Here is a 26,985-nt window from a genome sequence, read left to right on the forward strand (position 1 = left end):
AAGTGTTATACAATGGAGCTGTATGTATGGGAGTGACACACATCACCTTTGCCACATTCTGCTGGGCAGAAGAAAGTCACAAGTCCTGCCCACAGGCAAGGGGAGGAGATTACACAAGAGTGTGACTCACTGGGAGGTGGTGGTGGTGGGGTGTCCCAGGAAGGTGTGTTTGCTACAGGAATTTAGGAAAAAAAGGTAAGTCAGAGTGAACTGGACTCCCTCAAGGGATGCTTTATGGAGGGACTTAAGCTAGAGTTTAAAGGAGGAGTAGAATTTAGACCCCCAAAGAGGGAAAGAGAAGAGGCAGACTATCTAGGATCAAAGGACCATACATATATGAGCAAAAGTGTGAAGGTGGGGTTCTCTCTTAAGTTAATGCCACACAAAAACCCAATGGAAACCTGCTGACTTCTTACATTACAAAGGACAGGAGGATCTTTTTTTCTTTTCTTTCTTTCTTTCCTTATTTGAGAGAGAGAGAGGGAGAAAGACAGAGAGAGAATGAGCACAGAGGAGGGGCAGAAGGAGAAGCAGACTCCCCAGTGAGCAGGGAGCAACTCCAGGATCAAGACCTGAGCCAAAGGCAGACACCCGTTGAGCTGCCAAGGTGCCCCTCTTTTCTTTTCCCCCCAAAGATTTATTTATTTATTTGGGAGAGAGCTGCGGAGGGGGGTGGGGCGGCACAGAGCGAGAGGGAGAGAGTCTTAACCAGACTCAGGCTGAGCACAGAGCCCCAGGCAGGGCTCCATCTCATGACCCTAAGATCAAGATGTGAGCCAAAATAAAGAGTGGGACGCTTAATTGATTTAGGCTCCTAGGAGCCCCAGAACATTTTTTTCTCTTTAACCAAAAGGAAGCTGGGTATTAAAGAGAGTCCTGGCTGTGGTGTCAGAAAATTTGGGTTCATGGTTCAGTTCTGCTATAAACTAGTAGTATGATTGGGGCCTGCTGGTTAGCTGAGCCTACTAGTTTCCTGTGGATGCTTCTATTTATGTTGCTATCGTGAGGACTTTGTAAGCTCTTGGGTGGGAAGTGCTCTATAAACTTTCTGGGTCCCATTTCCAAAGGCAGCTTCAGCGAGTTCCAAGATCCCACTCTCTCCAAGGCCATCTCTCTCTGGCTCTCTGGGAATCCTATTTCTCAGTCATCACCTAAATGGCCAGGGGGAGGCACTCTCCAGGTTCTGGCCTTGGCACTCCTAATCACTTTGTTATCCGCTCTGCCTAGTGTGCTCCTCCATCACCACCCACCACCCTGAGCCCACGCTCATCAATCCATGCTGGGGCCAGACCCCTTCCCCAGTGCCAGACTCACGAATCCAACCAATCCAACCTGGATCTCCCCGAAACCCCTCATATCTTTCTCATATCCAGAACTAAACTCATTGCCCTCCCTGCAAGCCTCCTCCTCTTCCTCCTGGTCTTGGGAAATCACACCACCAAGTCTCACCTCTTGGGACATTCTTTCCACCCTGGCCTCACACCTGAGCTCCAAGTGATGCCAAGTCCTCTCTGCCCAGTGTGACCCTCCAGTCACCACAGCCCAAGCCTCCCTCTTGTCAGTACTCACGGGAATCAGGGCACCTGGTTCTCAACAGATCCTCCTGGCTCAGTTTGTTCTCCACACTTCCTGCTGGATGAACTTTCTCAAGCACGAATTTAATAATATGTCTGCTCTGCTTTAAAGCATTCAGAGGCCCCTAAATACTTGGGAATGAAATTCAAACTCCTGGACATGATTTTCAATGTCTGAAATCCTCTCCGATGTGATTCTTGCCCACGTCCCCTCGCCTCTGCTCCAGTCCTACTGAACTGCAGTCCGTTCTCAAATGGCACCATATTCTTTCAAGTCTCTGGGTTTGAATGCACTGTTTCTCTTGTCAGAAATACCTGACCACACCATCCTTCTCTGCCTTGCCAGCCCTTCTTATCCAGAATTACCCAGCTTAGCTGTTCCATTTTCAAGGCCTCTCCTAGGGGCACTCTTGCCAGCTTGTGCAGGCCTCTATCACAGCTCTTGTTACTCCACAGACCCAAAGCCTGGGTTGTAACTTTTGCTTCTTTTGCTCTCTTCCTAGTTGTGAGTTCTCGAGAGCAGTAATGGTGTCTTATTTTAGTTTATTTTGATGCTCGGATTACCTTTTCTTCCAATCTGATCCTTTCCACATATTTTATGTAGTTATATTTTGAATAGGTAACACATTCATCTGCTTAAACATTCAGATGTTACAAAAAGCTATATAATGAAAAGTCTCCCTTCAACTGCTGTCCCACTCCAGTGGTCTAATCGCCCTCCCCAGAGGCAACCAACATTTTCAGTTTCTTGTGAATACTTCTAGGGATATAAATATTTCTAGACATAAAAACATATCTATGGTTCCCCTTTTATACAAAAATGTTATCATGTTCTACAGACTATGCTGTACCTTGTTTTCACTTATGTACTGTATCCAGGAGATCATTTCATTTCAGTACATAAAGAGCCTCCTTATTCTTTATTTTCAGTTTTCCATTGCGGTTGTACCCTAAGTTAATGAACATTGGGTTATTTTCAGTCTTTTGCAAATACAGATAATACTGCAATGACTCTCTTCACAAAAATGTCACTTCACACACAAGTGTAACAGTAGAATGAATTCCTAGAAGTGGGGCTGCCAGATCAAGGCATACGTGCATTTGTGAGTTTCACCATGTCATACGGCCCTTCATGGAGTTTGCAGATAACATCTTCTTTATCTTTGTATCCCTACTACCACTGCAAAGTCTAGAACAGAGCAGGCATTCAGTACTTTTTTTTTTTTTTTTTGGTCAAATAAACAAACGAAAAAATAGCTCTTTCAGTGGAAGCTCCCATTTTCCTTTCTTTGATGTCTAGTGGATAAATTCCTGCCCATTTAGAGCTCAATTCAAACCAAATGATTGTAGAGTATTATTGTAGAATAAAATTCTTATTATTCCAACTTGTACTATTTTCCCTATTTGTGCAATTGACACACTTCTTCATCAGGTTGGTTATAAAATAAGGTCATACTAACTTCTATGTTCTAATATAATAGCTGAATCCTCATCCCACATTTTGTGAGATGTCTTAATTATTCTACTACTCTCTTCCCCCACATCCTGAGCAATTGCTAGAAGCCCATACACAGTCCACAAATTCTTTCAGGTGGTTGATTGTTGCTTTTATAAGTCATCAGACCTCTCTCTGCAACGTAACTTTTACTGTCTTTTTTTTTTTTAAGATTTTATTTATTTATTTAGTTGAGAGACAGAGAGAGTGTGGGGGCAGGGGAGAGGCAGAGCCGAAGAGAGAATCTGAACAGCCTCTGCGCTGAGTACGGAGCCCAACCTGAGGCTCAATCGAAGGACCTCAAGATCATGACCTCAGCTGAAACCCAGAGTCAGACACTCGACGGACTGAGCCACCCAGGTTCCCTGCTTTTCTTTTCTTTTTTACACTGTGAATCCCTGTAGCTCCTCCTGGATTGTTTACTAGCTCTATAGATTCTCTATGCCTGTTTATTCATCTATAAGTAGGGCACATTATAGGATTGTGAAGATTAAATAAATTATAGTGTAAAGTGCTTAGAACAGTGTTGGGCGCATAGTAATGTTGAGAGAAACAGTTCTTTATGGGTCTCTCTCTCATGCTTCTACCCATCTTCCTGGGTATGCCAAAAGTGCAAGACCCTGACTTCTCTTCACCAGGGTCAATTCTCAAGCTTGCATTTAGAGTGAGCAACTTTAAGGAAAGAAGTAATGTCTCTCTACAGGACAGAGAACAGGTTTGTCATTGCTTCCTATGAAAAGGTAGTTTCCCCCAACTCAGTGTTCCCTCAACTGTGGTGTCAGTCCACCAAGTAAGTGCACAGCCTTCATGTGAGCCCTTGTAAGATCTGGGGGGAAGAGGAATTGACAAAAACGTGCTGAAGCTCATGTTGCTTCCTGTGCGGTAACAGTCCTTTGTCTCCGACTCAGTAATTCTGTGTCTTTTGTCAGCATCCACAAAACAGTAACAGACCAACTTATGTCCAGTCACAAACATCAGTCAGGAGGGTAAACTGAAATACCAGACTCGAGTACTAAGTGCTTAAGTAAGCTATTTTCATTATTTTGGCTCTTGCTCTTCTTTCTTGCCTTTGCTGGGCATTCTGCACACTCTCTGTGAGTGTGCATTTGGGTAGGTAGCTGAAAAGCATCAACTGGGCCATTGGCCAAGAATTCTACAGTGCTGTTTGGGGAAACAAAATAAATCAGAAATAAAGGATAACTTCAAAGTCATTGCCCAATTTAAATTATTACTTGGCCCCTCTAATATCCAGTTTTAAATCGCCGAGACTGTAGTTTTCTCTGCATACACTCTCTGTATAGTTGGAGCATAGTTTTTATGTCGTTGCAATACGTGAAAGTTGCGAAAAAATAACCGGGCCTTATTTCCTGTTAGCTAATAGCTGAATGAATTTGGGCTCTCTACAGTTCAGTTTCCAAATAAGTGAAATAGAGAAATGAATTCATGATCCACTCAGCTCACAAGGTTGTTGGGGCCACGGAATAAAATAATGTATGCGAACACAGAAGGTACTGAACAAATGAGTTGTTATGATTTAAGGTTGCAACTTAAGGCTGTCGAGTCACAAACATCAGTTTATCCTAATATTTTGCTTTAGAGGCTACGAAATGAGTTATGAAATGAAAGAAGAAAAAATTTGCCCGCCTGTCAACAGTTGAAACAGTCCGCCGCACTCGATGCTGTGTTAGTCGCCCAAACTACAACTCCCGTCAGGCTTTGTCCCCGAACTGCGTCACATAACCTCCGCTTCGCCCCGGGCCCTGCCCTCACCCCCGCCCCCACCGTCCAGAAACTACAACTCCCAGGAGGCGCCACGGGCCCAACCGTTCGTTTCCCCCACGCCCCCGGCCTCCCCTTTACCCCCTCCGGCCGCTCTGTGACCGACTCGGGTCCCGCGGGCGGCGGAGCGGGCGCGCGCGTCGGGGGTCGCGCGGCTGCTGAGCAGAGCGAACGCGCGCGAGTAGGGAGTGGAGGCGTAGGGGGGCGGCCGTACGGCTCGCTCGCTCGCAAGATGGCGGACGAGGACGGGGAAGGGATTCACCCCTCGGCCCCTCACAGAAACGGGGGTGGCGGGGGCGGTGGGGGGGTCCGGGCTCCACTGCGCCGGGAACGGCGGCGGGGGAGGCGGCGGCCCGCGGGTCGTGCGCATCGTCAAGTCCGAGTCCGGCTACGGCTTCAACGTGCGGGGCCAAGTGAGCGAGGGCGGGCAACTGCGGAGCATCAACGGGGAGCTGTACGCGCCGCTGCAGCATGTGAGCGCCGTGCTGCCCGGGGGGGGCGGCCGACCGGGCCGGGGTGCGCAAGGGGGACCGCATCCTGGAGGTGTGAGTATCTGGGCGCCCGCCGCCCCACCCCGCCCCGCCCCCTCCGGCCGTCCCTGCATCTCACTCTACCCCTGTCACACTCAGGCCCCACTGTCCCTCCACCCCCTCCAGTCCCTGAACCGGCCCTAGGGACTCCGTTCCCCTCAGGCCCCGCACCTCCTTGGGGTTGACCCTTTCACCTCCCCGCTCCCTGGGTTTTCGCAACCCGCACCTCCCTCCTTGTAACCAGTCTGCGTCCCTGCGCCCTCGCTGTTTTTACCCCTGCCTCCATTCTTCTGCCTTCTTTTCGGCCCCATTTGCTTTACCCCTGGGTATGCCGCTCTCTGCCCCTCGCCGCCCTCATAATGGACTTCTGTCCCCTGCTGACAGAATCTCTTTTTCTGACCCGGCCCCTGTCGTGTCCTCCCCAAGTTTTCATCTTTAGCATCGTAGTTTTTGTTCACCGCCGCTGCGGTCAACCCTCATGGACCGTTCCTCTGTCCTCTAGACCGAGTAGGCAAACCTGTGACCGGCTCCCACTTTTCCTGCGGGAATATCATCCCTCTACTGCACTCCTTTTGCTTTCCTTAGTTACCCTCTCCTGTGGTTAAGCACCCCTTCATTTTTCTATCCTGCCTTGTGTCCCTTTCCTCCCCTGCCTTTTGGATTCACACTCCCAAGAGTGTACCTTCTTCTCTGACCCTTGCTTGCATGCCTTTGTTTTTGTTTTTTGTTTTGGTGGTGGGGGAGGGTGTCTCTGACACTAGTTTCTTTACACTGTTGTCCCATATCACACAAGCATTTCGAATCTAGTGTCTACCATTTCCGTGTCCCTCTGTGAGCATCCGTATTCTGCCCCCACCCCCCTTTTCTGATCTTCACTTTTGCACCATACTCCTACTTCTTTTTAGTCAGGATTATGGTGGAGCTCTCCTTCATTCCTGGTTTCCCCCAAACTATGCTCCTCTTTTGGGTCTTTGACCTCCTTACTTTATTGGGGCATGCCCTTTCTATTCTCTCTTACTATATCCTCTTGTGATCCCACGCTCGACTTTATCCTATTCTTTATCTCCTCCAGGCTGCTTTCACTTCTCAGTTTAGGCTCTTGCTGCTGCTGCAACCCATCCTCTTCCTACTGCAGCCCCTCCTCCTTCATACTCCTTCAACCTTAACTTCCCACTGCATCCCAAAGCTGTGCTGCCTTGTCTTCCAGTTTCTGTGCAGACCTCCTCCATCACTCTCATCCAGGTTTTACCTTGGTGCCTTTATACTTTGTATTAAAATTTATATAGTGATTGCTGGTTGACTCTCATTACCTCCATTCTCCTCAGCAGTCTTCAATCCTGTATCTCTTGCCTTCTACTGAACCTTATTTTTTCCACACTTTTGCCCTCTCCCTCAGTGCTTGGATTTGCCCTCATGAGGTCTTTCTCATTTTTTATAAATGTTATTTTAGTTATAATTTCCACAACCTTCAGTCTCTCCTGTAGTAACACAGTAGGTTTGCCGAAGGTTTCAAAGAGGTTAGTATTGTGAAGATCTGGCCTATTGAGGAGTCCCTCCCTTTTTATTTACCTCATCACCCCTGCCCTTATCCTCTACACACTTTCTCTGTGGAATTCACTCATTCTGTTTCCTCTTACCTTCCACCTGAAGAAAGAGTAGCTCATCAAAGTAATTGTGTGGAGCTATTTAACTTTCCATTTATGTTTTCTTTTTCCATTAATGTTCTACATGCTCTTTTCTTATTCTCTGGTGATAGATACATTCTTAATCTTTGGGAGCCCAGGCATTCAGATATAGAATGGAGTTGTGACCAAAATTTGTTTCATACCTGGGCATCTAATTCTATTCTTTCTAGATAACTAAAAATCTGTGGCTGATGTTTCCTTTTGATAGAAGCTTTTGGAATTGTCATTTTCCTTTCCCTTTGGAAGTTAACTTTGGATCCAGGTGTTTATTTTTAAATTTAAAATTGAAGTATTTATTTAAAATTAGAAAGTTATCATAAAGTTCTAAATAATTTACTCTTTATAAGAACTAAAGGAACTAAAAAAAAAAAAAAAAACTAAACCAAAAATAATTCTGTAGATGACTACAGCTAACATGATCAACCATTTCAAATATATATGTATGTGTATATTTATATGTATATAGATATATATATCAACTAACAATTTTATAACAGAATCTTGACATAAATTAGGTACTGTAAGGAATACTTCAGATGATCCCTTAGGACAGATGGAAGGACTTGCCTCAGGTCCATGTTCCAGGCTAGGCCCATTCCTCCTCCTAGAGAGAAAACATTGAATTTTGGTGCATACGTGGTGGTGAGTAGGGACTTTGTCTTAAAAAAGACAAGAAAGTGGGCAGGACAAAAGAGTGCTCTTTGCTTAGAGAACCTTACTCTAGAGGGTTGTGATGATGAGACTTTTTCCTGGCAATGGTTTCTCACCTTTCAGCTGTATTTTGATTTCCAAATTCTATAAAACTTCTTTACTGCTGTTGTGGAAATGGTGATAGTTGCAACATGGAGTCAGGCAAGTTGGCAAATTCTCTGAGACTTCAGCTCTACAGACTCTTTCCTTCTTCCAAAGTCTTTATCTTCTACTTAGGTTTTCATGTGAGAGGAGGAAATCAGCAATCAAACAGACACAGTTCTTGAGGGATATCTATGTCTGTTATTTGTTTTGCTTTTGTTTAGGTTGATGCTAATTTTCCCGTAGCATTCTTTAGGCAGCACTCCTTAGAGCTTTTCTTTGTCTCCTACAGGTTTCTTAAGTTAACCTCTTTGTTGCCCCAGGAAAGTTTTGCATGTTATTGAAGTGCCATGTGGGATCAGGGTTAGGCATAGGTAGATTATTATTGTGTAGACATAGTTTGCATGAAGTCATAGGTGGATGTCTGGACCTTGATGATTGCTGTTTAAGACTTGTCCCTATTTTAGATGCTTTCCTGCTATATACAAATTATTCCAGTTTTCATATATTGTAGTCATTTGGACAACTGATTGAATTGTGAAAAGAACTGAGTAACTTTGAGATTTAAGGGACTAAAGGCTTGGACAAGAGTAAGGACATTGATTTCTTTGTATTTTAAAGTCTGCCTTACAAAGGCCCTGCCTCATTGAATCTTAGAACAGTCATTAAACTAAATTCAGTATGGATCAGTTTGTCCTTTTCCCTTCAAAACTGACTAGATTCTAACTGGTTTGCAAAGAGTCATGTTGCAGGATATGAACAAGCCCTCTCTGGGCTCTAAATTTTACTACAGATGGAAAATTTTGTGCTAGCAATGTTAGTCTCCACTTTGTAATTTTTCCCAGTGTAACATATATTGAATGTTTCCCTTTGATGTGTATATACCTGGAGGGATGGTTTCAATAAGTAGAACCAAAATGCATATGTTTTTGCACTAATTATATAGTATGTGCAGTAATATTTGACTTCAGGTTAATTTTCTTAAGGTTAAAGTATTTCCAAAGGCTCTTGACTGATTTCTTAAGAGGTGCCCGTAGAAGGGTTATAGTTGTGGTACCATCTTTATTTTTAAGTGATTAGGCTTATCTGTTGAGTAGTTTGTTTTATCTCTTTGGTATTTGGGTGGTGTGGTCTTTAATAAGCATGGATCCCTAAGATTGCTTGCAAGCATTTAAAATCCTGATATATTTGTGTGGGGTAGAGTTTATGCTTTTCCTCTTCATAGAGTCAAGATAATCTACCCATCAACTTTCCCTTGTTAAAGTTACACTTGATCTTAGCCAAAAGGCTGAGAAGTGATTCCCTTGTTAAAAGTTAAACCATAAGAAAAAAAATTAAAGCTCTCTATATATCTATGTCTATATAGATTTGTTTATTGGGAGTTCATTTTATAGGAATATCTCATGACCATTCCTTTTTTTTTTTTTGCTTCATTTAATGTGAAAGTTTGGAATAAAGAGGTTGGTGCCACAAGAAATATTTTTACAAGTTTAAGTGTGAGTCATTTAATGTTGACTGCTAAGTACCTTCTCAGGGGCTGCTTTCTCAATTATAGATGAATTCTATTTGGCCCAGATTTTCCAGGTAGATTTTAGAAATGATGTTTGAAATCATGGTTATTGATCAAAGGAAAATTTTATGGTACTGATTCTTATGCTTTAGTGAACATAAAAATCACTGGGTGTGTTTGTTAAAAGTATCGATTCTTGGGCTCATACTTTAAGGGTTATATATGATTCAGTAGGTCTTGCATGGGGCCTAGAAGTCTTTATTTTTTTCCTCCCTTTGCAACCCATATACCCAGCCCATACCTGGAGCAACAGGTTCTAGGTCTTGAATTCTCAGTTCATTTTATCTTCGTGGTTATATTGAGAGTTATGAGCTAAGACTATACTAAAATAATGATTTTTTAGACTCCTGAACTCCAGCCCTTAGAAAATCAATTCAGTAAGATAGTAGACTATTATATTTGCTCATTTAGACTTTATTGAATCTTTCTAAATGTTGTAATAAAGGTATGTGGTGAAGGGTTAGAACAAGTTAATAAAATCATTATATCACTTTGCACTTTTAAAATTTTTATTTATTTTTATTTTTATTTATTTTTTTTATTTGACAGGTCACAAGTAGGCAGAGAGGCAGGCGGGGGGGGGGGAGCAGGCTCCCTGCTGAGCAGAGAGCCCGATGGGGGGCTGGATCCCAGGACCCTGGGATCATGACCTGAGCTGAAGGCAGAGGCTTTAACCCACTGAGCCACCCAGGCGCCCCACACTTTCTTTAAATTAAAGATTTATTTTAGAGAGCGAGAGAGGGCACAAGGAGGAGGGGGGGGTGGGTAGGGGGAGAGAGAGAACCTCAAGCAGACTCTGCTGAGTACAGATGCGGGGCTTGATCTCATGACCCTGAGATCATGACCTGAGCTTGGAAATCAAGAGTTAGTCAGCATCAAGAGCTGAGCAGTCAGGTGCCTGGGTGGCTTAGTCAGTTGCAGTGTCTGCTTTCGGCTCAGGTCATGATTCCAGAGTCCTGAGATTGGCAGGGAGCCTGCTTCTCCCTTTCCTCCCTGCTTGCTTATGTTCTCTGTTGCTATCTCTGTCTCTCTCAAATAAATAAAATCTTAAAAAAAAAAAAAAAAAAGACATTCAACAAATTGAGCCACCCAGGCACCCCTCACTTTGCACTTCATGTAGTATGTTACAATTTGCATAGTATTTTTGCATTTGATCTTTACAACAGCCTTGTGAGATAGGGAAAATATAAATTCCTTGAGGATAGGGACTACATATACCTATGTTGTTTCCCTAGTCAAAGGTCTACTGGCACATACAAGGTATTATTCAGTAAATATTCGCTGAATGAATATAGGAGTATTATTTGTCCCTTTTTCATAAGAGAGGAAACTGAGTATTGCAGTAGTGTATGTTAACCAGAATTAAACCCAGGTCTTTGGATTCTAAATCCAGTATATTTTCCACTTTGTTTTCTCAGCTATTTTTGGCTGTTAATAGTCAACTATTCTTGACTGAATGATCCCTTAAAATTCTTAAAATTCAGCACATCCCTATAAACTTGGATAGCATTTGAGCTTTGGTTCTGTTGTGAAATGTAACTGTCTTATATCATTATTTACCCTGTCTCTGATTGTTAAATTGGATGGGTTACAGGGAACCAAAATGGCTATTTGTTGCCCTTGTTTGTTGATAATCTTTATTGGTTAGCAGTGAAGAGAGCCTGACATAATCATAATTGCAGTCCCAGGAAATACTTTTAATTCCCTAGGTAATTGAGGTAGAAAACAGATAAAACTAAATTTGAAAATAGCATTTATCTTCCTCTTGGAAATCATCGCTGTTACCAGGAAAAGATCTGTTGTTAGTAACAAGATTTGTCTGGTTCATATAAATTGTGAAGAAGGCTTCTCTTCATTCAGCCCCCATTGACTAGTTTGTTTCAGGTGAGGGTTTGTTACCATGCTCTCAAGTATAATTATTTTTTAAGGTAAGTTCCACTGGGAGTAATTCTTATGATAAGCAGAGAGACTCAGTTGACAAGCAGACACTTAAAATTTATGATCACTGCCCTGTGCTTTGGGAACACGATGTGTGGTAAGTTTATTCATTAGATGATGGCATTACTGACTCAGTGGATAATGTGGTGGTTTAGGTGAGAGCCAATTAGAATCATTCTTTTTGACTATCAGCTATATAGATTTCGAGCAGTTCTCTAAAAGCCTGTGTACGGGTGGTATGATTCTAGCCCCACATGTGGAAAAAAATATTTAGGACTTTTTTTTAAAGTAGGCTCCAGGGGTACCTGGGTGGCTCAGTGGGTTAAGCCTCTGCCTTCGGCTCAGGTCATGATCTCAGGGTCCTGGGATCGAGCCCCGCATCGGGGAGCTTAGCGGGGAGCCTGCTTCTCCCCTCTCTCTGCCTGCCTCTCTGCCTACTTGTGATCTCACTTTCTCTGTCAAATAAATTTAAAAATAATAATAATAATAAAAAAGTAGGCTCCATGCAAACATGGGGCTTGAACTCACGACCCTGAGATTAAGAGTTGCATGCTCTACGGACTGAGCCAGACAGGTGCCCCCAAAATATTTAGGCAGTTTTAAAATATCTTTTTAAAAACTTGCAAGTCTCTGTAAGAGATATATTTTATATTAGAACCAATAAAATAAAAAAAAAAAGCCACCTGAACCAAGTTTCAAAAAACAATATTTAGTGTTCTTGTGCTCTCTGGCATTTTTTAGTCTGTTCAGTATTTCAGAGTTTTTTGTTTTGTTTTTTGAATGTTGATGGTGATCCACATGATTTCATGACTATTAGGTTATGATCCACTGTTTGAAAAATAGTGATTTAGGGTATCACTTTTCTGGTGTTGGCCTACTAATATCACCCCATCTGGTTTAGCAATTAAGCACAAACCATGTGTAAATTACTGTTAGGCTTGTATGAATCAGAGAGTCCCTGCATCTCTGCCCTTGAGAAGTTTAACACTGCAGTGGGGTAGTATACAACTTACTGTGTGTAAAGCAAATGAATTAAGGGAGATAACGGAAAAACACAATGGAGTTTAAAGGAAAGAGTGATATGGTTGAGATGATTGGTGGGTAGATCGGTCACAGAAGGATTTTTAAAATTGTGATTGAAGGACAAGTCTAATTTCAGTAGTCAGAGAAGGGGGAAGGAATTCATAGGTGAGGAAACTGTCACCAAAGGGAGGAGGATATGAAAAGTTCTTGGGATAACAATGAATCTAAAGTTGCTATTTGTAGATAGTTGGGCTTGAAGTTAGATCAAAAAGGGCTTTGAATGCAAAGCTACGAAGTTTGGATTCTGTTCTGTTTTTGAGGTCAGAATATAATTATATGTGCATTAATACCTAGGACTCCCTGTGAATTTAGTTTTTATTTAATTATTTACCCAAAGAGGTTGAATAGCTTCCAAGGCCAAAGAGGAAAATCACTATTAGAATTAGAAGAATTTCAGAGCATCTAGTCTCTTGGGCTGTCTTATACTATATAAAGAAGGGAACTAAGAACAACTAAGCTCTAACACCCATAGCTGGGAACAGCTGGTGAGGAGCTGGTTGCCTTTAATTTGTATAAGTTTTACTTCACAATCTAGCCTAGCTTGTCTAATATACACTTCTCTTTTTAAGTTTTTTTTTTTTTTTTAATTTATTTATGTATTTGGGAGAGAGAGGAGAGGCAGGGTTGGAGGGGCAGAGGGAAAGAATCTTCAAGCAGACTCCATCCTGGGTGCAGGGTTCCATGTGGGGCTCCATGAGGATCTGACAACCCTGAGATCATGACTGTAGCTGAAATCAAGAGTCGGATGCTTAACCCACTGCGCCACCCTGGCCTCCCACTTCTCTTTAAGCTTAAAATGAGTGTACTTACTGTTGTGTTCACAGTTGTTAAGTTTGATCCTTACATGCTGCAGACCCACTGTGCTCTGCCCTACAATATTCTATTTTAGCTGTTCTAAGAATTCCTAGTCTGCTCCTCTGATTTGAAGATGCCTCCTTTAATTTAAATATTTGGTTTCTGCATATAGCATACTGTTGGGAGTTGAGGGGACTGCAGACAGATAACTTAATATAGTACTAAGATTTATATGTGCCGTCTACCTTCAGAATGAAAATACATCCTTAAATAAGAATTGGTGATGACCACAAAGTAAATTTTTGCTTTCTGTCCGTAATGTGAGGGGTACTTCAGGATTAAATTGTGTGATATGGTTTTAGTAAAATGCTAGGTAGTATGTATGTAGTCTCTTGTTTATAACTTAGTGTGCTCCCTGCTGTTGGTATGCTCCCTGCTAAGCAAGTAAGGTTCTTACAGTAGTTGAGGAAATAAACCTATCTGCAAGGTATTGAAGTTGCAGAGTAAGAAATTGTATTTGAGTATCCTTATAGGTACTTCCTTCCATGAACTTGTTATTATAAAAACATCTTTTTATTTTTTATTTTTAAAGTTTTTATTTTATTTTATTTTATTTTATTATTTATTTATTTTTTAAAAAGATTTTATTTATTTATTTGACAGAGATCACAAGTAGGCAGAGGGGCAGGCAGAGAGGAAGGGAAGCAAGCTCCCTGCTGAGCAGAGAGCCCGACTCGACTCGGGGCTTGATCCCAGGATCTGGGATCATGAACTGAGCCGAAGGCAGAGGCTTAACCCACTGAGCCACCCAGGCACCCAAAAACATCTTTTTAAAAATGATTTATTTTTGCTTAAGCTATCTAAAAGTGTAGGTTCTTGTGTCAGACCTCAGAGCAAAACTAGAATGACAGATCTGTGTGTTCTGTGGACTTCAAACACAAGTAATTAGTTTACTTCTCTTTGGAAAAGTACAGAGTGTCTGCAGAGAGTCAGCTGCTTGTGTGGATATTCTCCCAGCTGTGTTCAAGCAGCTGATCACTTTTAGAGAACTATTCCAGGAGATTAACCAGGAAGTTGTCTTTTTTCCCCCAAATACTGCAGTACTTTTATATTTATATGTCTGTTGTGTTTTAGTTAGGTTTATTTAGTATGTTTTAAAAAAATTGGTATATTGGTTAAATTAATTTTTGGCGGTCTTGGAAAATGTGAAAGTTTTGGAAACTTCTTCCACTTCTTTTGCTGATCAGTTTAATCATTTAATCATCTATAAAGTTTATAACTTGTAAAGTGTTCGTTTGTCTACTGAATGCATCATGGGTTACTTAATTTTTTTTACCCAGTGTTATTGTCATTTTGATTTTGGTAAGGTTAAAAACTACTTTCTGGATCTGTTTTCTCAAGATATGTAACTTGCATCTCTCTTTACTTGGAAACAGCAGTGAGTTTTGTTCTCTGGCCGGTATTTTGAATCCAAGGAAATGTGACACTTACTTATGAGTTATGTGCTGGTAGATTATTTTAGATTTCCCTGCCCTACCCAGTTATCCTTTATATTGCTGATTCAGAAAAGGTCTTATTGTACCTTTCTTCTTCTTTTTTAAAAAGATCTTATTTATTTGACACAGAAAGCAAGAGCCGAAACACAAACAGGGGGAGTGGCAGGCAGTGGGAGGGGGAGAAGCAGGTTCCCTGCTGAGCAAGGAGCTTGATGAAGGAAGGGCTGATGGGACCGGTGATCATGACCTGAGCTGAAGGCAGATGCTTACCTAACTGATCCACCCAGGCGCCCCTCTACACTTCTTTCTGTACACTCATGTATAGTACCTCTTGAGAGTAATTGAATGTTTAGGAAATAGCTAGTAGGATTCAGGGTGCAGGCTCTTGTCCTAGAACAAACTTACCAGATCACAGGAGGAATCATGTTTTTAATCACATTATGTAGTAATCCAGAAATAGTAGTGAAATAGAACTTTAAAAAATTAAGATTCCTTCTTTGGTAATTTGTGTCACTTACAAACTAAGATTGTTGATAAACCTGGTTGATTTTATCCTTTAACTTTCACTGTGATCAGTGTACCAAATTAAAAACATTTGGGGGTTCCATTTAAATTGGCCATGAAGGCAAGGGTCCAAAATACAGCAGATCTCAGACTTTCTGAGTTGGTGTTGGGAAATGATTTAAAACTGATTACTTTTATTTACTGCTCAGTAACTGAGGGGGTTGGTTCTCAGCAATAGTAGTGTACATGGGAAGCTATATTAGACTAGGGAAACTATAATGGCTACTAGCAATTTTTTTTTTTTAAGATTTTATTTATTTATTAGACAGACAGAATCACAAGTAGTCAGAGAGGCAGGCAGAGAGAGAGAGGAGGAAGCAGGCTCCCCGAGGCTCTTCAAAATTACTCAAAATAACTCGTAGAATCGTTTCTCATTTCAAGTTTAGGGTACAGATAATCACTTAATTTGTTCACAGTCCCTTCTCCATTTCTTTCCGGTCTGTGAGTCTTTCTTTCTTTCTTTCTTTTTTTTTTTTTTTAAAGATTTTATTTATTTATTTGACAGAGAGAAAGATCACAAGTAGGCAGAGAGGCAGGCAGAAAGAGAAAGGTGTAGTGGCATAAAATTCACTCTTTTAATTATAAAGTATTGTAATATGTTAGAGAAAATTTGGAGACTAAGGAAAAGAAAAATAATCCCCCATCTTATCATCCTAACAAAACTACTTTTGGTATTTTGGCTTTTATGTAGGCATCTTATATAAAGTTGAAATCGTACTGTTATATATATTTTGTAATCTAATTTTTAAAATTAATACTTTATTTACCAGAACAGTTTGATTTACAAAAAAAAATCAGAGTTCCCATATATCCTTCTCCCACCTCAGCCATATAATTTTTCCTTTTTTGAACATCTTACATGATTGTCCTTTTGTTTAAATTAAGGAACCAATATTGATGTATTATTACTAACTTAAGCCCATAGTTTGCTCACATTCCTAATGACTTTTTGTTCCAAGGTCCCATCCAGGATACCACATTACATTTAGTTGTCATGTCTTTTAAAGCTCATTTTGGCTGTAACAGTTTCTCAAGTCTTTCTGTGTTTTTGATGACCTTTTGATGACCTTGACAGTTTTGAGTATTGGTCAGGTATATTATAGGATGCCTGACTATTGGAATTTGTCTGATTTTTTTTTTTTTCATGATTAGACTGGGGTTTTGTTTTGGGGGGAGAAATATTATAGAGGTAAAGTACCATTTTCATTAGTTCAAGTGAGGAGTACATACTGTTATAATAACAGTATGTGTGATGTTGATCATCTGGCTGAAGTCGTGCTCAGCCCCTCTCCCCTACTGTACCCTTTGGATAGGAGTCACACCCCGCATAGCTTACACTTAAGGAGTAGGGAGTTATACTTCTCCCCTCTAGAGTGTAGTATCTGTTTATTTAGAATTGTTCTGCATAGGAGAAGGATGCCTCTTCTCCCCCATGTATAAATTTATTCAGTCATTTATGTCATTATGGGCTCAATGGATACTTATAATATGGGTTTTATAATCTAATACTGCTTTATTTTATTGCTCCAGTTGTTCTAGCTTTGACCATTGGTTGGTTTTTCAGTTGGCCCCTGTGCCTTTTGCCATTCCCCCCCCCCCCCAATTAATGTTTGGGTTGTTTTGTTTTGTTTTGTTTTTGAGCACTTCTTTACTTTCTGGCACTACAAAAGGTTCTGGGCTCATGTTGTGTATTTCATGCCCAATCCTAGAATCAGCCATTTCTCCAGTGGGTCCTAGTTATTTTTAGTGGGGAATGGTATTAGAAAGCAAGATCTGGGCACTAGATGTGGTGGTAGCTACCAGGGTATAACTTCTTTCAGGTCCTCTCAGTTGACAACAAAAGAATATATGTGTGTATATTAGCCCCTGTATATATGCATATTTGTAAATATTTCTATATGTAACCATCCTTATCTGTATTAAGTTAAACAGGAGTTCTTACTGATACTGTAGCTTTACTCCATTACCATATGATTTTTTGGTTACTCTCCCTTGCAGATCTGTGCATTTCCACTTCAAAGGTGAGAAATTTGGTTCCCCATGTTCATCATTCATTTATTTAATTGTTTAATTCCAGTATACATGTATAGCAGTTGTTAACTTGTACCTTGGGGAAGCAATTTTATCGACTAGAGTATAGTATTTATGTGCAGTCCCTTTTGCCTTTATCTTATAGAATTCATTACAGTTACTTAGGTCTGTACCTTTTCCCCCATCCCCTTCAGTGAGGTTGTTTAAAATACATTTGAAATATGTTTAGATTCTCTTGTCACAGTCTGGGATTCTCCCAACCTGCTAGCTGGTTTTTTTTTTTTTTTTTTTTTTTAATTTGCTTACCTTCATGTTTACTCAATGTTCTAAATATCCATAAGTTTTGCAAATGTATTTTGTCGTGATTGTGCTGTTACAGTGTCATACAAAATAGTTTTATTGCCCTAAAAATCCCCTGTGCTTCACTTATTCATCCTTCCCCTCTCTCCACACCCCAGCAACACACTGATCTTTGCGTTTTCCAGAATGTTGTATAATTGGGATCATACAGTATATAGCTTTTTCATATTATCTTCTTTCCCTTAGCAATATGCATTTAAGGTCTCTCCCCCGTACCATGTCTTTCTGTGACTTGATAGCTCATTTCTTTTTATAGCTGAATATATTCCATTGACTGGATGGATAAACAGTTTTGTTTAGCCATCCACTTAAAAAGGATATATTGGTTGCTTTCAGGTTTTGGCAATTACGAATAAAGCCGGTATAAAACGCTTGTATGTGGGTTTTTGTGTAAGTACAAGCTTTCAAGTCAATTGAGTGAATACCTAGTAGTGTGATTGCTAGATCTTATGGTTGAGACTATGTTTAGCTTTTTAAGGAACTATCTCAGTCTGTATTCCAAAGTGGCCATACTGTTTTGCATTCCCACCAGCAATGAGTGAGTTGCTCTTGTTCCACATCCTCATCGTCATTTGGTGTCATTAGTTTTTTTGGATTTTAGCTATTCAAGTAGGTGTGTGGTATCTTGTTTTGACTTGCAGTTCTCTAATCATGAATGATGTTGAGTAAATTTTCATACTCTCTTTTTCCCTAGGTTTTATTTATTTATTAGAGAGAGAGAGAGAGAGAGAGAGAAAGCACAAGCTGGGGGAACAGCAGAGGGGGAGGGAAAAGGAGGCTCTCCACTGAGCAAGGGAGCTCCATCCCAGGACCCCCATTCAAGGAGCCTGGGATCATGACCTGAGCTGAAAGCAGACATTCAACCCACTGAGCCACCCAGGTGCCCCACTTTTCATATTCTTATTTGCCATCTGTAAATCTTCTTTGGTGAGGTGTCATATCTTTTGTCCAGTTTGTTATTGGGTTGTTTGTGTTTTTATTGTTGAGTTTTAAGAATTCTTTCTATATTTTGGATACAAGTCCCTTATCAGATATGCATTTTCCATATTTCACCCCAAGGGTGTGGCTTGTTTTTCATTCTCTTAACAGTATCTTTCACAGAGCAAAAGTTTTTAATTTTAATAAAGTTCAGCCTAGCAGTTTTTTTTCTTAGATCATATTTTTGTTGTTGTACCTAAAATCTCTTTGCCATACCCTAGCTTGTCTCCTATGTTACCTTTTAGAAGTTGCATTTTATAATCCACTTTTTTAAAAATAAGATTTTATTTATTTATTTGATAGAGAGCTAGAGAGCACAAGCAAGGGGAGCGGTAGAGCAAGAGGGAGAAGCAAGCTTCTTGCTGAGCAGGGATCCTGATGCAGGGCTCCATCCAAGTACCCTGGGTTCATGACCTGAGCCTCAGGCAGACACTTAACCGTCTGAGTCACCCAGGCACCCCTACAATCCACTTTTTAACATAATATTGGCTCAAATATTTTCTTCATCTCCGTAATTTTAAATGATTGCTTTATAGTTAATTTGTGCTATAATTTTAACTATTCATCCCTCTTATTTTTTTTTTATTATTTTTTTATTTTTAAAGATTTTTATTTATTTATTTATTTGGCTGACAGAGATCACAAGTAGGCAGAGAGGCAGGCAGCAAGAGAGGAGGAAGCAGGGTCCCTGCCGAGCAGAGAGCCCGATGCGGGGCTCGATCCCAGGACCCCGGGATCATGACCTGAGCCGAAGGCAGAGGTTTTAACCCACTGAGCCACCCAGGCGCCCCTCTTATTTTTTTTTTTTTTAAATAAGAACAGAAATTTGGAAACAATCTTTTTCTTTGTTTAGGAATATTTCATTTTTTCTTTCAACATACTTGAGAGTGGTCCACATACAAAGGTTATTAGTAAGTTCTTACTCTCTTGGAGCTCCTATTTTGATGTTTTCCTTTGGATAAATTTTTTAGTAATGCCATTTTAATTGAAAAGATAGGAACATTTTAATAACTTTAGATGCATATTACCTGTAAAATTGCTTTTCAGAAGGATTTTACCTATTTATGTAGTCATCATCTCATTTTCCCTGTAAGTTAACATTAAAAGCTTTGAGGTGGGGCACCTGGGTCGCTCAGGCCATTAAGCCTCTGCCTTTGGCTCAAGTTGTAATCTCAGGGTCCTGGGATGGAGGCCTGCATCTCAGGATTCCTGCTCAGCTGGGAGCCTGCTTCTCCCTCTCTCTCTGCCCTGCTCCCTGCCTTCGTGCTCTCTCTCTCAAATAAATAAATAAAATCTTAAAAAAGTATTGAGATAATAATTTTGCGCTTTTTAAATTGTTGGCAAGTTTTGCTATTTATTGGAAAAAGCTCAAACATTTTAGAAATCTTTGGCCATTTACATTCTCTAGTTATACTTCTCTTTTCCTGTCAGTAAGGTGTTTAAAAATGTAAGATGCAAAATGTTATTATTTCTGAAACAAATTACAAAAAATTTATTTAGTGGTCCAGAATAGTAATTTTGTGTAGATGCATCCAAGCTTCACTTCTTTTGGCTATGTTCGGCTTACATGTGATTGAATCTCTTATCTCAGGAGTTTAAGGGCAAAGTACAGCCTGATTGCTAAGACAATTAGTCAATAAACATATTCCCTGACTTGATTGTTTGCCTAAATAAGATAGCGAGGAGGCAGAGTTAGATGAAAAGGAGTCAATCTAAGCCAGTCAGATGCCTTAACTACAAATTAGGAAGGACTTATCTTCACATTTCAGTAGAGTAGTTCCTTGTTTTTTTTTTTTTTTTTTTTTTTTTTAAAGATTTTATTTATTTATTTGCCAGAGAGAGAGAGGGAGAGAGAGCGAGCACAGGCAGACAGAATGGCAGGCAGAGGCAGAGGGAGAAGCAGGCTCCCCGCCGAGCAAGGAGCCCGATGTGGGACTCGATCCCAGGACGCTGGGATCATGACCTGAGCCGAAGGCAGCTGCCCAACCAACTGAGCCACCCAGGCGTCCCTAGTTCCTTGTTTTTATAGTCTGGTGTACCCACCAACTGGGCAATGAACCAATGAAAAGTCAAAAGAAGTGTCTCTCTTCTGATGTGTCAAGGGTCTGTTTTTCTCCAACTTGGAGTCTTCATCCAATTTCTATAAAGATACGTTGTGGACAGAGTAGGGAGGTTTAAAAAGCTTTGTGTAATTGAAGAAATAATAGGTATGTAAAATTTTAATAAAACTACTCATAGTTCTCGTCACTCTAAACTATTTTCATATTTTACACATTGTGCCTTTTCTTGGGCAAAAATATTTTATGCACTCATAAACACAATACCCAGTATTTTGCATTTAACATAATATAAGAACTTTTCCATGTTATGTTGCATGTAGTCTTTACAGATATTTAAAAAAAAATATTGGTCCAGGGTGTCTGGGTAGCTCAGTCAGTTAAGCGTCTGACTCTTGGTTTTGGCTCAGGTTGTGATCTCAGGATGGTGAGATTGAATTCTGCATTGGTCTTGCTTTCAGTGGAGAGTCAGCTAGAAATGCTCTCTTCCTCTCCCTCCCACTGTGCTCCATCCCATGCTCGCTCTCTCTCTCTCTCAAATAAATAAAATCCTAAAACTAAACAACTGGAAAAAGAATTGTATGATCCATTTGCTTGATGTACTTCAATGTCTTTATTCAGAGTAATCTAAAAGTAGAATAAGGATTGTGTTTCACTCTGATGATGGACTCCTATTTCACATTTATAAATGAGGATATTGTATAATAATTTTTATTTAGTTTTATTTTTTTAAAGATTTTACTTACTTACTTGAGATAGAACAAGAGTAAGAGAGCACAAGCATGGGGAGAAGCAGGCAGAGAGAGAAGCAGAGTCCCTGCTGAGCAGGGAGCATGATGTGGGGCTCCATCCCAGGACTCTGCTGGGATCACGACCTGAGCCGAAGGCAGATGCTTAACTGACTGAGCCACTCGGGTGCTCCTAATTTTTATTTTTTAAGATTTAATTTTTTAAGTACTCTACACCCAGAGTGGGGCTTGAACTCACGATCCCAAGATCAAGAATCACTTGCTTAAAGATTTATTTTTATTTTTATTTTTTAAAGATTTTATTTTTAAGTATCTATATCCAACGTGAGGTTTGAACTCACAACCCTGAGATTGAGTCACATGCCCCACCTATTGAGTCAGTCAGATGCCCCAGTAATTTTTATTTTTAAATAAGTGTTATTGAGGTTTATATATGGTCAGATGCACACAGCTTAAGTGCAGAGTTTGAGTTTTGACAGAGGTATAGACCCATTTAACCACCACCCCAGTCAAGATACAGAATACTTCTATCATTTCTGAAAGCTTCCTTGTGCTCCTTTGCATTCAGTAGTTACCTGTCCCCTTGTTTTTATAGTCTGGTGTACCCACCAACTGGGCAATGAACCAATGAAAAGTCAAAAGAAGTGTCTCTCAAACATTTTAGATAGCCACTGATAATGATTTCTACCATTGTAGAATAGTTTTCCCTATTCTGGTAGTTAAATAGATGGAATCAAATCAATCACAGACCCTTTTCTGTTACACTTCTTTTTCTCATTGTGTTTTTGAGATTCATCCATGTTGTTGTGGATATCAGTAATTTGGTCTTTTTTATTGCCAGTTAAGAGTCCATTGCATGAGTGTGCCACAGTTTTTTTAAAAATCTGTTTACCTTTTGATAGATACTGCGCTGTTTTTAGCTTTGGACTGTTAACGAATAAAGCCTCAGTGAACATTCAACAGCAGTTGTTTATAAGAAATTGCCAGATTGTTTTTGCTTTGTGCTCCCATCAGTAGTGTATGAGAAGTCCATTTCTTCTATATCTTGGCAAAAGTTGGTTTTATCCTCTTTTTTATTTTAACCATTCTTGTGGGCATGTAGCCACTGTGTTTTAATCAATATAATTGAAATCTATGTCATATTGCTTGCAGTTATAGGAATTTATTGTCTGTTTTTTTACAGGCTGTCTCCAAGGGACTAATTGCCCTTTAATTACTTTTCGTGAATGTCATGGGCGGGGCGGGGGGGTGTCCTGTCAAGATAATATTCTGTTTACCACACAGAATGGCTCCTTGCTGTGGTACATTTAGTGATTGGCTCTGTCATATTTCCATCCATATTTAGTTTCAGTATGTACAGCTTCCTTCAGTATGTACACCTTCCTATACAAATCCTGACTATTTAGAGCTTCTCCCCCTTGCTTTTCAGAGTGTTTATATTAGCTTTATAATTTCCCCTGTTGGCTTACTTTAGTTGAACCGAAGTCTTATCTAAAGCCACGCACCTGGGTGGCTCAGTTGGTTAAGCATCTGCCTTCAGCTCAGGTTAGGATCCCAGAGTCGTGGGATCAAGCCTAGCGTGGGGCTCCCTGCTTAGTGGGAAAACTGCTTCTCCTTCTCCCTCTGACTGCTGCTCTGCCTATTGTGCACTTTTTCTCTCTGTCAAATAAATAAATAAAATCTTTTTTAAAAAGTAAATAAATAAAGCCACTCCCCTTAGCTAGCTAAAGGCCTCTGATAGGGCCAGATTTTGGTCTTATGTAAAAAATGAGAATTTTATTAAAATTATTAGGTATATTTTTATAATGCTGAAAACACAAAGTACGTTTTAGGTATATCTGATTATCCAGAGAAACAAAATTTGTGGATTGTTGGAGATTTTTACTAGCCTTTTTTTCCCTTATGCTTTATTATGAAAAATTTCAAGCATACAGAAAAGTTGAAGGAAATGCACACTGAATACCTGCATACCCACCACCTAAATTTTATAATTAACATTTTGCTGAATTTGTTTAATCACATACCTGCTGAAAATGTTTTGATAGTGTGGTTGAGCTATTCCCTTTCTTTGTGGAAGAACGTAGATGAGTGGGACCCATTGGGCAGTAGTTACTTTTGTGTGGTGGTTCTCTGATGCAGTGCTATTATGAAGGTGATTTCCCTTCTTGTGATGGGTCAGCATAGGTTGAGAGCTCAATCATTTATTTTCAAATGAATACATTTTATTACAAAGACAGAAGACAGGCAAGGGAGATTGGTGATAGAAAGGATTTGTGTCATCAGGAGGCCAAAATGCTACTAACCTGCTTGCCCAACTGATAAAAATACTATCACATGAATAGCTGTCATTTATTGAGTAGTTACCGTCTTCTAGAGCTTTATCTCACTTTAGTTCTCATTCTGTTAGCTAGGTATTATTAGCACCATTTTATGGGTTAGGAAACTGAGGTTCAGTGAGATTGAATAATTTAGCAGTGTCTCATCTGTTAAATGGCACAAGTGTTACTCAAACCCAAGTCTCTCTGACTCTAAAACCCATGCTTTGAACCAGAAGTCAACTGTTGGAAGTTTCCTTTATTGCAGAATTTATAGTTTACATTTATGTCTTTAGAATTGTCCAAATTGGGCCACACTTTGAGCTTGGTATGGTGGCATTCTTGCGGAAAAGAGGGTATCATAAACATTTTTATAATTGCAGAGGCCTCTTAATTCTTGAGGAGGGAGGATCCTTTTTGAAATTAAACATCCTGCGGTTTTTACTGACCTCATTTCATTCTCTGAAGAATGAAGGAATTTCCAGCCTTGTATTAAATTGTGGAATGTATAACATTCCATTTTTAGTAGAACCAAATAAACATTAGCAAGTATGTTTAGAATGTGACAGTGGTAGTTCGTTCCTGTCTTTATTTATTTATTTATTTATTTAATTTTTTGAAAGAGGTTTTTGGGATGATAGCCAATTTGAAGCTTGGTCTTTCTGATAAAGAATTGAAACTTAAGCAAGCTTTCTTGCTCCCTGGCTCTTGGAATAAGCCCTACTGAAGTTTCCCAGATGATTTTCGGGGCTTGTTTTTTGAGTGACCCAGGAACAGTGTATTCTAATGTGAAAACTGAATGGATGGTGGAAGTGTGCATTGAAAGCGGTAGTTCTTCACCTTTTTGGTTAAGAACTTTTAAAGGTTAAGAACTTTTAAAGCCAGTGGAAGCAGTGCACCCCATACTCACGGTGAAAAATACATATATGCACAAGTATAGTTTTATAGACAAATGATATAGGTGTTCACCAAGCCTATTGACAGAATACCCCAGATTAAAGATACCTTAAAGGAGAAAAAAATGGGGAGCTGAAAAATAAGATTTTAGTATAGTTAAACTTTTTCATAAATGTGTGTTTCATAAAATTGCTTATACTAACATAAAAATCTTGTTTTAGTATCCAAGGTGTTCAGTCTCTAAAGTGAGTTTTCCCTACTTTGTTAAAAAAATTTTTTTAGGGGTATTCATGAATAAGCTAAGATTCCTAAGGGTAGATGAAGTTTTCTATGTTGATTTCTAAATTTTTGCTCTTTTCAATTTCTTCTACCGGCAAAACATGTTCATAGAACTACTGATAAGGCTAAAGATTAGATGAAATCCTTTGACAATTCCCAACTTTAGGTTTCCATTTCTTCTTCAACCAACATTTCTTCAACAGTGTCGCAATATTTCATTCTTTTTTTATTTTTTTTAAGATTTTATTTATTTATTTGACAGAGAGGGAGATCACAAGTAGGCAGAGAGTCAGGCAGAGAGAGAGTGGAAAGCAGGCTCCCCGCTGAGCAGAGAGCCCGATGCAGGGCTCCATCCCAGGACCCTGAGATCATGACCTGAGCCAAAGGCAGTGGCTTAATCCACTGAGCCACCCAGGCACCCAATACTTCATTCTAATGCAAGTATTCAGGTGGTGTTCCTAGCGAGTTACATGTTTCATTACAGTAATCCTCACAACAATCCTTTTAGGGGCTTATTATTGTCCCCATTTTACAGATGCAGAAAACAATGCTAAGAAAGGTTAAATGACTTAGTTAAGACCAGTGCCTGCAGTAAAGGTAGGGCCAAAAATTTGAACCCATAGCTTCAAAGCTCATTTTCTCTCTGTTTACCATCTGGCTATGTGATGAGAGTTGATCATTTTTTCTGATTACTAGTTTGACCTGATCCAAATCTTAAAAGCCCAAATTTCCATCAGTGGAGTGGGTGCTTTTATTTTTTTCTATAGCTAGCCAATTGTAAAATTACTGAATTTTTGTGTGTGTGTATAAGTTAGACTTTAGGTTGTGAAAGGTCTAGAGTGCTGAATTTACTGATTAGATTGTTAAACCCAAAGGTAGGAGGTTTAGCAGGGTGATCTCCTGCCTGTTCTGTTTATATAAATGGATGTTTCAGATACCAGAGTTTGACAGAGATAGTTCCAGTGACTGGAAAGTTTGTGGAAGGCTTGTTACTAAACTTAGCATCATTTTCAGGAAGGAAAAATCCTAATGGTTTGGAACTGAAAAAGAGCTTAACTCTAAAGGGAGTAGATAAGCTTTTATCACACTGAGTAAAGGCCAGGTGTCTGTTTCTTAACTCTTGGGAGATAGCCATGGAGGGAACCTCCAGCTCAGCTAGCTGCCTTGTGGTTTTTGCTGAGACAGCAGGCAGGGTCAGCATCGTAGAAAGGTAGTTCAGTTTGCTGAGTGAGTTTTGTGACACTCAGCATCTTTCTTGACAAAATTATTGTTCTTCCAAACCTTGTACTTTTCCTAGTTTCAGCCTTCTTATCCAGTGAAGCAGGGAGAAGAATGAGTAGGTTGATTTACTATATAACTTTAGATGTAGGTTCTTTTAGTTTGAACTGACGACACAGGGCTTTAAGTGAGATAGCACAGAGCAGAAAGAAGAGTAGATAGAATGCTAAGAGAGAATAATTGATGTAATTGGGAGGACAAAAGTTGGTTCAGATAATGAAATTTCAAAATTGCCTTTTTAAAAACCAAGTGATAAAAGAAATTATTTATATGAAAATATATACCACTTAACTCCCAAGGTGATGAAACTTGGTATAAAGGAAAATTAAATTGACTGATTTGGAGTTACAGGATAGAATCAGATAAAAATATAAAAATTATTTTAAGTCATACTTTTGAGTCTTTACAAATTAAAGGAATGCATTTTGTAAAAAAAAAATTTCTTCTTACAGAAATTTTAGGAGGTTTAAAAAGAACTAAGTAGAGTTCAAATGGCAGTATTATTAAAAGGCGTTTTGGGAAAAAAAAAAAGGCGTTTTGAATGTACTGTATACATGCTTGGTTAGGATGAGGAAATTAGCTTTGAAAGCTTTGTTTCCTCTGCAGTTTCACCATGTGCTTTTCCTGAAGCTCTGTGTGGGATTCTAGCATAGAGGAAGGGCAGGCCCTCTCACCTGTTTCCATTTTTTCTCCCTGCCATAAGTTCACAAATACTTTTTCATGTTATGATCTATAAAAAT

General features: G+C 39.8%; 1 protein-coding gene across 1 annotated transcript in view; it reads left to right on the top strand.

The window, feature by feature from the left end:
- Positions 1 to 4,943: 4,943 nt before the first annotated feature.
- The window catches only part of SNX27 (sorting nexin 27), a 61,848-nt gene continuing 39,806 nt past the window's right edge, over positions 4,944 to 26,985 (top strand). The window contains 3 exon segments of the mRNA XM_032843709.1: positions 4,944 to 5,149; positions 5,151 to 5,336; positions 5,338 to 5,393. Of these exon segments, the coding sequence (XP_032699600.1) occupies positions 5,081 to 5,149; positions 5,151 to 5,336; positions 5,338 to 5,393 (311 nt within the window). The 5' untranslated portion in view covers positions 4,944 to 5,080.

This window comes from Lontra canadensis, unplaced genomic scaffold, assembly GCF_010015895.1.
Source record: "Lontra canadensis isolate GAN:19392208 unplaced genomic scaffold, GSC_riverotter_1.0 scaffold142, whole genome shotgun sequence".
Classification (NCBI taxonomy): Eukaryota; Metazoa; Chordata; class Mammalia; order Carnivora; family Mustelidae; genus Lontra; species Lontra canadensis.